Below are 13111 nucleotides of genomic sequence, written 5' to 3' on the forward strand. Positions count from 1 at the left end.
CTTTCAGTAAGTTGCTAATCAAATATATCATGATATATCTATAGAATGGAATAAGGTGCAGCTGAAAAGAGATCAAAGAAATTCTTTATTGTATAGAACTATCTGCAAGATATACTAAGTGTGAAAAGGGCATGATTTAGAGCCATTTGTAGAGTATAAAAATATGCTAACTCTAGAACGATTCACGGGACTAGAGAATGGTTCCTCTAAGGAAAGAAACTACATGGCTAAGGGTGGAAGGGGGATTTTGTGCTATACAGTCTTTGGGCCTTTTGAATTTTGAACAAGTGAATATATTGTCTATTAAATAAATAATTTAAAAATTGTTTAAATGCCATGGGACTAGGTAAACTTATCTAGTAGATAATGTAGATAGTGACCAGAGGGATGGAAAGATGTCTTCTCATACTAACCATGTAATGCAAATGTTGAAAGTAGTGTAATTATTGTTATTAAGCTTTAATGAAATGGATATGCAGAAAGATTTAAGTGGCTTACCTTAGATCATTCAGCCAGTAAATTTCGGAGTTTGGATTTATTTCTCCTAACCTTTTAAACTCATTTCTATTTCTAAAAGTTATTATATAGTTGCTATTTACATCAGTTACCAATTAACTTTGAACGGTATATATTGTCGCATAATTTATGGGATCAGCATGAATTTTGTGCTGAAAACAAACATGGCTTATATACACTTGAAAGCCTCATAAGACCATGTTTTCTGAACATATTTGTATTTAGTCAATACTATATTATAATGATTTGTTTGGATTTTTCGAGTTAGTCTTTTCCTCCTCCTGGTCTTTTGTTTTTTATTTTATTGAGGTAAAATTTATGTAACAAAAAACTAACTGTTTTAAACTGAATCATTCAGTGGGATTTAGTGAATTCACAGTATTGCGCAACTGCCACCTCCTTCTACTTCTAAACCATATTCCTCATACCAAAAGTAAGCCCCGTACCTATGACGCAGACCCTTCCCATTTCCTTCTCTCCTCAGTCCCTGGCAACCATCACTCTGCTTTCTGTCTCTGTGGATTTACTTATTCTGGATATTTCATATAAATGGAATCATACAGCACGTAGCCTTTTTGTTTGGCTTCTTTCATAGTATTTTTATTGTTCACTTTTATTTATTTCAAGAAATGGGGTCTTTCTCTGCCACCAGGCTGGAGTGCAGTGGTGCAACCATAGCTCACTGCAGCCTCGAACTCCTTGGCTTAAGTGATTCTGCCACCTTAGCCTCACAGGTAGCTGGGACTATAAGCATGTACCACTGTGCCTGGCTTTTTTTTTTTTTTTTTTTTTTTTGCCTAGACTTGTCTCAAACTCCTGACTTCAAGTGATCCTCCCATCTCAACCTCCCAAAGTAGTGGGATTACAGGGGCGAGCCACCATACCTGGTCTCATAGTGTTTTTGAGGTTCATCCACACTGTAGTATGTATCACTATTTCATTCTTTGCTATGGCTGAATAATAATAATAGTCCATTTTATGTACATACCACAATTTGTTTATCCATTCATCCTTCCATAGACATTTGGGCTATTTCTGCCTTTGGCTATTGTGACTGGTGCTGCTATGAATATATGTGTACATGTAGTTTTGATTTGTATTTTCCTGGGGAGTAATTATATTCAGCATCTTTTTATATGGTTATTGGCCATTTCTTTGGAGAAATGATTTTTCAAGTCCTTTGTCCATTTTAAAATTAGGTTGTTTATCTTTTTGTTACTGCTTTGTACATGTTCTTTACATAAACTGGATTCTAGAGCCTTATCAGATATATTATTTGCAAATATTTTCTCCCATCTTGTGGATTGTCTTTTCACTTTATTTTTGTTATTTATTTTTAATATTTTTCTACAGACAGGGTCTCACTCTGTTGCCCAGGCAGGAGTGCAGTGGTACGATCATGAACTCACTGCAACCTTTGTCAAACTCCTCGGCTCAAGTGATCCTCCTGCCTCAGCTTCCCAAGTACCTAGGAGTACAGTCCCATGCTACCACACCCAGCTAATTTTGATAGTGTTCTTTAATGTACATGTTTTTAGTTTGATGAAGTCTAATTTATCTATTTTTATATTGTTCCTTATGTGTTTGGTGTCATATTTAAGCAGTTGTTGGCAATTCAAGGCCATGAAGTTTTGTCTGGTCATTTTGTAAGTCTTATAGCTTTAACTATTAAATTTAGAACTTTGATCTGTTTTTAGTTAGTTTTCATAAATGGTATGAAGTTAGGGTCTAGATTCTTTCTTTTGCATGTGGATATCCACTTGTCATAGCACCATTTATTGAAGAAACAATTCCTTCCCCAATAAATAGTATTGACGTCTATATTAGTTCATTTTCACACTGCTATAAAGAGATGCCTGAGACTGGCATCTTTTTATAAAGGAAAGAGGTTTAATTGACCCAGTTCTACATGGCTAGGGAGGCCTCAGAAAACTTATAATCATGGCAGAAGGCAAAGAAGAAGCAAGTATCTTCGTCACAAGGCAGCAGGAGAGAGAGAACACACAGGAAAAACTGACATTTATAAAACCATCAGATCTCATGAGAATTCACTCACTATCATGAGAACAGCATGGGGTGAACCGCCCCCATAATCCAGTCACTTCCCTCCCTCAACATGTGGGGATTATAGGGCCCTCCCTCCCTGGACATGTGGGGGTTGCAATTTGAGATGAGATTTGAGTGGGGTCACAGAGGCAAACCATACCCACATCCTTATTGAAAGTCAGTTGACCATAGATATTTATTTCTGTACTCTCAGTCCATGTGTTTTTGATGCTTTCAGGTTTTCAGTTACCATTATTAGAAATGGCCACACCCCTTTTGTCTGCCCTTCTCCCAGACTGTCTGTCCCTCTTGGCCATTAAGAAACATTGCTTTAAATTATCTCCATCAGAATAAATGTCCCATTTGTTATTTTATAATTTTATATTTCTAAACACACAGTGTTTAATCTGTACAAAAGAATGATGTATGTTCTGAATATGACCTCTTTCCAGACATGAGAACCATGTGTTGAAAAATCTGTAAGTTCAGACGTTGAACATTATAGTCTGTCATTTTTAAATTTATTTCTTAATTTCATGCCTGCCCCCCAATACATGGATATTTTTGTTTTCCCTTTATTTAAAAATATCACATCCTTGTGTGTTTTACTCCTACTAACAGTAGCCTGTCACCCAGAGACTGCTGTTATGGCAGCAGGTTGCAGCATAAAGTGGTGCAGAACCACAGCAGTGACCAGTTTTTTTGGCAACAAGCTCTCCACATCAAGAGAGATCCTTTCTGGTGCAGCTCTCCTAACTGATTCAAACAGCCTTCTACAGAAAACATGATGGGTGGTACAGGGTCACAAAGCAGGATCCAAGATTGGAATGGTATTAAATGAATGTAAGGAAAGGAAAGTAAAAAATGTGAGGAGAAAAGACAGTAAGGATTCTCACGTTGCAAGTAAAAGATGAGTTGTAATTGAAGTAACATGTATCAAAAGCTAGGTGTTTAGGTAATAAACCATTTGATCTAATCAGTACCTGGCTTATATGGAACTAGACCCCTGTGGTTCTTTCCCCGGCCTTCCAACACAGCCTTGTTACTGTCCCTTCCCCTTTCACCCTCATATTAAATAGAAATTTGTTAGGTCTCAACTCGGCCTTCTGATCTTCTCTCTGTGCTCTTTCTCAATTATGTTAATTTGCTGAGGAGAACACACTACCGAAATGTAGCTCCTCTTGTCCAAATGTGTATTCTCTGAGATACATTGTACTTATTTCAAAGACTTCCCGATTCAACTGAAGTAACAGCAATGGCAGTAATTGCAGTTTATACACATGACATTCCAGAAGAGGCCACACTGACCACCAGTCTTTTACATGATCCCGCAGCAGCCCAGTATGGAGGCACCCAGAACTGTGTCTCTGAGGTCACTGCACTTCCTGCCACTGCCCTGGCAGTGCTATAGTGACAGGAACAAGTGTGAATACACTGCGTTGGCATGGAGTCAGCACTTTGATTTCGCATTGTCATTATAAAGACATTCATAATCTAATGCTGATGCTGAATCACATTTGAGGAATACATGTGCAGGGCAAACGTTTTTATGGCTTTTTTTTTTTTTCCCCCTTATATTTACCTTACAAGGTTAAAAAAAAATCAGGCCTAAAATAGAGGATTTTCAAAATTGAAACTTTTTAATTCTTTTTTATTGGAGCTTTTTTTTTTTTTTTTTTTTTTTTTTTTTTTCTGATACAACAGTGTTTAAAAAATATTTTTACCTATTATTGTAATGGTAGCAGACAGCACTACCCAGTGTAACTAAGTCTGAGTGAATTTTACATTCCAGTTGGAGAACAACTCCACAATGTGCCCTGGAAATGTTTACTTACAAGATATATTGCAAATGCTTTATCTGTTTTTTTCTCTTATGTGTAGATACTTATTTTAATACATTTGGCAATACTAAATGTATTTTCATTTTCTTTCCCAATACAGGGCATCACATTTGATGAATTCAGGTCATTTTTCCAGTTTTTAAACAACCTAGAAGACTTTGCAATAGCCTTGAATATGTATAACTTTGCAAGTCGTTCTATAGGGCAAGGTAAGTAATCATCTACAAAAATTAAAAGCAAGAAGTAATACTACGTTGTTTCTATAGATTTTGTCAACCAATTAATTAAATATGACATATCACCCATCAACCTGTGTGAAAGTCCGGTGTATACTTTCAATGACAAGTCAGTTCTGGTACTTGTCAGAAAACAGCCATGAGGAAGAAACCTCTTGGCCACTGGGTGACATTGAGGGACTTGCGTCTACCTTTGGAAGAACCAGCTGGTCATGCCCTGTTCTCACAGGATGGTATTTATTTTACTAATTTAATGCCTACCGACGCAGAAACTGGAATTTTCTCAGCAGAGGCACCTCTCAGCCATGGACTTACATTAGCCAACTAACCTGTAAAATTGAGTATCAGTTTTGTGTAATTTTCAAAGAAATACAGTGGTCATAGAATTCAGAATGCTGGTGTCCTCAGAGCCAGCTGTCTTTGGCTGTAGGTGGACTAAGAAGCCAAGCCCTTTTCCTAGGATCCTGTGGCCATGATCACCTTTCCTCCCCTCATGGCCATGTTCTTTTTAAAACTTCTTGCCATATGGGGACTTCGTCTTTAAGGTGATTTTACCTGTCTGTCCCATAATCTAATATATGTTAATGCACAAACTTAAACCCTAGAGGACAGTCTTTTTTTATTATGTTTTAGAGAGAGGCCAAACTGCAGTCCCTAAGTGCTGATGATAATTATCTCTTTCCCAAAACCATAGATACTGATTTCGTTATGTGGCCTTATTCATTTATTCATTGAATAAGAGAAACCTGAAAAATTTTATATTTTACCCTTTCTGTGGTTTGGATGTTCAAATAACACATATTCTCAACCCATTTTAGTGTTTTAAAGCCAAAACCTTTGGGAACTCTGCCTCTGTAGACTAACTTTTACTGTTGTGATAAACCTAATCAACGTGTAAAGAAACAAATCAGTATCTGGTTACTGGGTTCAGAATAGAAAAGTTGTTTGTTTTTTAGAACCGGGAAATGAAAAAAATTGATGGTGTCGCCTGTCTTGCAGGCGCCAGAAATACATCCATCTCTTTTTGCCACCACAAGTATCTTTACTCAGGTTATTACTTCTTAAAAGGAATATTGCAGTAGCCACCAAAGTGACAATCCTGCTACTAATTACTTTCCTCTTTGATGTTTCCTACACACCTGACAGAATAATCTTCCTTAAAAAATTAACTTTTCTATGACACATCTGCAATGGAAAACTCTTAAGTTTTCCAATTGCCTATTGAAGAATGTTCTGGTTCCCTGCCTCAAAGTGCCTGTGCAGAGCTTCTCCATATCTTAGATGTCCCCGGCTCCACCTAGACCCGACTCCCTGTTTTCTGAGAGTGCTTTATGCCGTTCCAACTCCCCGCATGCCTTGGTTCATTCATGTTATCTCATCCGCCATTTCAGTCATCTCTATAAACTGAAATTGCCCTTTTGTGGTCAGCTCAAAGACAAAATCACAGCCTTTTCTTAACCACTGCCTTTCTCTCCCTTCTCCCTGCTCCACACTACACACAGAAGCGATCACTCATCTCCAGATTCTCATAGCATTTTATTGGTACTTTTTGTGTGGCCCTGTGTAATGATTACTTGGGCAAGGGTCTCGTTTCTCTTCTGAACCGTAAGTTTCTTGGAAACCTATTCATCTTACTAACTTCTAAAGTATCTGTCACTGAGAGTAGGTGCTCATTAAACATTCACTGAATATGAATTCATTATTAACCTAAGATACAGCTGCTGCTTGGCTCTTTTCATTTAAACCACAAAAATTTTTATTACCTGAAAGACAGCATGATTAATGGAAAGCCATGTTGCCTAAGATCATGATTCACATTTAGAAAGCAACTTCTTTTACAGCCTTTCTAGTAATTAACACATACTATAAAAATAATAAGTCTATTCTTTTTCTATGTAACATTTATCTAGATGAATTTAAACGTGCCGTCTATGTAGCTACTGGACTCAAACTTTCACCACATTTAGTGAACACCGTCTTCAAGATTTTTGATGTTGACAAAGATGATCAATTAAGTTATAAAGAATTTATTGGAATTATGAAAGACAGACTCCATAGAGGATTCCGGGTAAACCTACACGTTTTAAACCTATTGATATCCTTTTTAAAGTCTGAGGGAAATAAATCCATCTTAGGCGAAAAATAATTTGTCTTAATTTCTTAAGAATATAAACATGAATGCTTTATTTGAAAAGGAAAAAACATAGGTCTTACTTCCCTTAAAAAACAATTTGAGGTGATAAAAGAGAATTCTTTTCTAAAAATATGAAATCAGTTTGACCTTATAATAATTTACTTTCATATTCAATTAATCTAATGTCTTCATCCTAGTTTTTGGAAGAAAAATGTTACCAAATATTTTCAAAAAATGTAGCCTGCATATTAGCTTTTTGGACTTGTTACTATACAAATAAATATCACTATTTGTCATTTTGTTTTATTTTTATTTTATTTTATTTATTCTTTTAGAGATAGGGTCTCACTCTGCCACCCAAGCTGGAGTGCAGTGGCATGATCACAAATCACTGCAGCCTTGAGCTCCTGGACTCAAGTGAGACTCCTGCCTTAGCCTCCCAAGTAGCTGGGACTATAGGTGCATGCTACCATGCCTGGCTAATTTATAATTTATTTTAGTAGCAACAAGGTCACTCTGTTGCCCAGCCTGGTGTTGAACTCCTGGGCTCAAGCAATCCTCCTGCCTTGACCTCCCAAAGTGCTAAGATTACAGGAATGAACCACCGCACCTGGCCACTATTTCTCATTTTAGATGAGACAGATTACCTCTAGGTAACTTGATGCTCTTATGTTACTGCATAATCAGTACTTTTTAATATGAAAAATAAGTTAAACATTTTTTGTCTATTGAAATTTTACGGTAAAAATGAATTACCAGAAATTCAGTGATTTTTTTCCCCCAAGAAACATGTTTTAAAGCTAGAAATATAGTATGAATCAGTAAATGTGTACACATGTAACATATTATGGATGTGCCACAAATAGAAAAAGAGAAAAAATGTTCTATTAAAATTAAGAGCTAGAATATTCAATCTTCCCTCTTTCTAAAATATCCCTAAGTTTTATACTTTTTTTTTTTTTTTTTTCTTGAAACAAAGTCTTGCTCTGTTGCCCGGGCTGGAGCACAGTGGCGTGATCTTGGCTCACTGCAAGCTCTGCCTCCCAGGTTCAACTGATTCCCTTGCCTCAGCCTCCTGAATGGCTGGGACTACAGGTGTGCATCACCGCGCCTGGGTAATTTTTTAATAGAGACAGGGTTTTGCCATGTTGGCCAGGCTGATCTCAAACTCCTGACCTCAAGTAATCCTTTCACCTTGGCCTCCCAAGTGCTGGGATTACAGGCATGAGCCACCACACCTGGCCAGTATTATACATTTTAAAAGAGAAAAAGTTATATATCTAAAACCTCAAGATTCATCTTAGACAGTGTTTTTAAAAGACTTTTAATGACTTTTAAGTCCAAGCTACTTGAGTAAAGATGCTGTGTACTTAACTGCCACCTGGTGGTTAGTTGTTAACATTTTCGATGATGCCAGAAGTACTTGAAACAACATACATTGAAAATTATTTATTTTGCCTCAAAAATTTTAGAGTAGCAAAGTCAAATTAAATATAAAGTACGCTAGAAATGTTTGACACTGGCTCTCTTAAGTGTTACATTTTTATTTTTATTTATTACATACCTGTGGCCTTTAGCATTTTATTTACATTTGCACTTTTTTTAATTTTTATTTTTAATCTACAAATAATAGCATATAAATATGTATTTATGGGGTAAATGTGATATTTTGATATATATATAGTGGAATGATTATATCAAACTTATTAATAAATCCATCAGCTCACATACTTATTTTGTTCTGAGGACATTTTAAATGCACTTTTTAAAAACAGTTTTGAAATATGAAGTACATGATTACTAACTATGGTCACCTTACTGCACGATAGATCTCAAAAACATATTGCTCTTGTCTAACTGGAACTTTGAATCCTTTGGTCAACTTCTCCCCTTTCCTCCCCAGTCCCCCAGCCCTTTAGCCTCTGGTAACTAACATTCTAGTCTCCACTTCCATGAGTTTGACTTTTTAGATTCCACATAGAAGTGAAATCACGCTGCATTTGTCTTTCTGTACATTTGCACACTTTGTCTTCTATTCTACAGGGTTACAAAACAGTCCAGAAGTATCCCACTTTCAAATCCTGCCTGAAGAAAGAACTTCATAGCAGATAAGTATGTTAGCTTCTATTTGTCTAAATTTGTTCAGTAACACTAGGGATCATAATTTATTTTTCTGTTATAACATTTAGAAAATAGCAGAAAGAAATGCAATTATCTAATTTATTTTTAATTTTTAAGTCATTAGAGTATCTTGATGGAAAAATTTTACATTAAACCTGAAGTTTTGTATGTGAGCAGACATAATGTAATAAATCCAAATTGGACTTTTATAATATAGGAATAATTAGCACCCAAAGAATATTTGTGACTGTTTTATAGGATCATGATTCTGAGCATCCACAAAAAATAACAGCTTATTTTTTTTAGTTATTTTAGTTGTCTGGCATTATAGTAAGTGTTCTTCCACAGGTGGTATCTCATTTAATTCTCACAGATATCCCATTTAACAGCAGAGAAAAATCAATGTTTAACAAGTAACTTGCATAGGATAACTTGCTAGTCAGTGGAAAACCAGAATTTAAGCTTCATTCTATCCTATTCATTTATTATTCCCTATTTATTATATCTTATTATTCCTTACCACAATTTATGTATTATTTATGACCCAAAGAAATGCGTCAAACTTGTTTCTAATCTCCAAGTGAGGGTTTTTTTTTTTCTTTTTTCTTTCAAAAGTCAACTGTAGCTATAAAATTTTGGTCAGTTGTGGGTTTTTATTAGTTAGATTTCTGCAATGGAGACTTTACTGTTTGTTTAAAAATGCTTGCAAGTATATTCATGTATATGTTTCTTGCTGTTTTTCTCAAGCTTGAAGCATGCATAGATAGATAGATAGAGGTGTTTCCCGAAGTGGTTCTTCAGCACATCAATGCATACTTTAAAAAAAAGAGTTGCTTAGTCAAGTTTAAGAAATATAATAAAAATGGTTAAATAAGTTTCTTCCCCACAGAGTTTATTAGATTGTAATATGCTACTTTTCATTTTGTCTTGCCAAAAGGAAATGGCAGTATTCAGCATTTTGCAAATTAGGTTTGGGATCTGTTGTTTTATGGAGCCCATTTTGGGAAATACTCATCTAAAATGTTCAGAGGCAAGCAGGCTTACTTATTTGTCTAGGGTGGTAACCCTTGTAGCTGAGTTAACAAAAGAAGTCAGGTCTTCCTAATCTCCATTTTAAGGAATTTTAAACTGCCTTATAAATTCTTAAACTAAACATTTTTTAAAAAGGGGGACCATTGACTGCTATGTCCACACAGGTAGTGCTCCCGACCGACTTGTAGTAGTATCACACTGGCTCCACTGATTCTAAGTAATAGTGTATAGAGCCATACCTGGAAGTGGCTGCCTTTTTCTAAGCCTAAGACTGAGGATTGCACAAATTACTAAACAAAACACTCAGCTTTTAAGTCTTTGTGTCTTATACTTTATGTGGGGTGTTTCTGTTGAGTTTCTTACTGTTTCATATTATTATAAGAATATTTGATTAACACTATCACCTCAGAATTATATCCTAAATAAATATTGCTTTTGTGTTACTATTTTTTTAATTAGATACTCCTAAAACAAAGTTTAAAGGATTACTATCTGTGTGACAAATAACAAGAAGCAAAATTTTCAGAGTGGAAGCAGGTCTGAGGTCAGAAGAAGTAGAGAATGAAGGAAAAGGTGAATGCTATGAAATTGATACTTTTTCTGGAACTGAATTCTTAAACATAAAACAGATAAAATGCATCTTGTTACTACAAATGTTATATATATAAAATCAAGCCGAGTTTTTGCCTTGATTTGCTGAACTCAGCACTTTTTCATTCCCTTCAGAAGTACATAGATACTTCCAGTGACTACATATGAATGTATTTTCAATATTTATTTATTTATTTATTCATTAGAAGTTTGCCTCATTTCAAAATAATTTATGACTCATGGAATGTTGATCGCCTAAAAATGAACATTGCATTTTCTCTGATTTTGGACTGTGAACTTATTTTTGGAGATGAATATTGCTTGAGATTTATAAGACCCTTAGAATTATTATCAAATTCCTGTTATTTTCCCAGTTTTTAATTACACTGAGATAATTTTGAAAACAAATAGAAATTAAGCTACTATATAAAACAATTGTTTACATGTACTTTTAACTTTTGAAAGTACTTAATTAACATATGTTGTTTGACTTGTATAAAGTTTTTAAAAATTTTTGTTCATTTGCCAAAGTCAACAGAATGTCTGTTATTCTTTTATGTATACAGTAAAGAAATTTAAAGTGTAGAATTTTTCTCCCCAAAAAAGTCATGTGTTGATAGTAGAAGCAGTAGTAGTTGCTGTAACAGTAATCATTATCATTGTCATTATCTTCTAAACATGAAGCTGCTCCTAATTGTAGGTGGTACACATTAATAACACTAGTAAAAATAATGTCTTACACTCTGTAACTTATTGCATATTGTTAATATATGTCTAGCATCAAATGAGTATTGTAAAAGACTAATATAAAATGGTTTATAAGACTGATGTATATATTAAGTAGAAGCTAATATTTTGTTTCTTGCAAAAGGACCACACGCAAAAGTGATGCTAAACAGCCAGTAATAGTAATTTAAATATAATTATTATTTCAAAAGAATATGTCTTAAAAGGGAAAATAAAAACTTTCTGTTGAATCACAACAAAATTAGATTTGTACATAGAGAAACAATTTGATAATACTTAATAGACATCTGTTCAATTAAAAATGCTTAGTTTATACAAGAATACTACACAAAAATAGAACAACTAATCTAAATTAATATATTTACATATCACATATGGAAGATAAGTTCATTCATCTTCCTAAGACATATTTAATGTAGGTTACATACACTCCAACTATTACTTTGCTTTTGCATATGAAAATAGAAAACACCGACTTTGTTTTTATAAGTTATTAAATGTGAAATTGATCTGCATCAGCTTATTTGTAAAAGTAATGTTATTTCCTAGAAAATGTTACTCTTAGCACTGATTTTGTATTTAGACTTTTTACATTCTTTATCCAATATTACTTATGACAGTAGCTTTAAAATATATTATTCATAAGTTCAAGGATCCCATATAGTATAATAATTTAATTTCACTTTCTTTGAAAGTTGATTTAATTGACTAAATGAAAATGCCTGCCAACTAATATAACATACCTCAGGTCTATTGTACTTTACACTGAATGTTCTCAGTATGATGTGGTACCTAAATAATTGAAAAAGATGCAGTTTCCTTTAATCCTTGACTGTAAGTTATAGTATGTTGCATACATGGCAAATCCTGCAAATATAGATTAAAAATTAAATTAGCCCATTGAAATCCTTTATAATTCTGTCATTCTCCCAAGGAAGAATACGACTGTACATATGCAATCTTTATTTTATTCTTTATCGCTTATCAGAGTGAGTGGATGAAAACATTTGTAGGGCTGCAACATAATATTAAAATGTGAATAAATAAATATCCTGATAAAATAGAAAAGAAAGTGGTAAATTACAGTGATTTCCTTCATGTTTTCACTCTTGAACTTTATCACCTTTAAGATGAGAGATAAAAATATCTCACTGAATTGTTGCTTATATCAATTTAAAATTTGCTAATGGTTTGGAAATAATGTACTGACTACATGTATGCTGTTATTGTCAGTGTTTCGTTCTATAGACTGTTCTTTGGAAAAATTAAGTTATACATAAAATTCACATTAAACTTTTTACAGAAAGCATACATGATAAACAGTCTATGGTACTTCTCAGAATCATTTCATAATAATAAACTTACTTAGCTTAAGTTCCAACTTACTGTTCTTATTATAAATTGCAAAGCAACCTATCTTACGTTCTTATATTATCTTAAAATAAATATTCCTGCCCTTGAATCAAGAAACGTTGTACTTGGCTTTTATATGTATTTGTGGACTAATAATGACTTTCTGAAAATGTAACCTTCAAACTTTGGAAATCTTTATGGGTTACTAAACCTCTTTTGATTTTATTCCCTCTTCTGTGGCAACACATGCCAATAACATTTATCTCATCAACACCTTTGTGGGTAAGTAAATCACAGAGCTATAAAGCCTCTCAAAGTATATTGTAGGAATTCCTAAATTATAGAACTATGGTCATTGGTACGGGAAAGCTTTTCAGAAAGTTTACATGTGACTTAATGGAATATTAATTTTATAAGTATCATCTTACTAAGATAACACCTAGAAATGTTTCAGAATACAATAGTTATTATCCTACTACTTATAGTCATACAGT

The 13111-nt window shown here is 34.1% G+C and overlaps 1 protein-coding gene across 2 annotated transcripts in view; it reads left to right on the plus strand.

Moving 5' to 3' along the window:
* The window catches only part of MICU3 (mitochondrial calcium uptake family member 3), a 99095-nt gene extending 86369 nt beyond the window's left edge, over positions 1 to 12726 (plus strand). For both annotated transcript variants that reach the window (XM_023219174.2, XM_023219175.2), the window contains 4 exons: positions 4504 to 4612; positions 6550 to 6707; positions 8817 to 8885; positions 10386 to 12726. In XM_023219174.2, coding sequence (XP_023074942.2) covers positions 4504 to 4612; positions 6550 to 6707; positions 8817 to 8885 — 336 coding nt within the window. In that variant the 3' untranslated portion in view covers positions 10386 to 12726. The remainder of the gene's footprint in view (positions 1 to 4503; positions 4613 to 6549; positions 6708 to 8816; positions 8886 to 10385) is intronic.
* Positions 12727 to 13111: the final 385 nt, after the last annotated feature.

This window comes from Piliocolobus tephrosceles, chromosome 7 (genome assembly GCF_002776525.5).
Source record: "Piliocolobus tephrosceles isolate RC106 chromosome 7, ASM277652v3, whole genome shotgun sequence".
NCBI lineage: Eukaryota > Metazoa > Chordata > Mammalia > Primates > Cercopithecidae > Piliocolobus > Piliocolobus tephrosceles.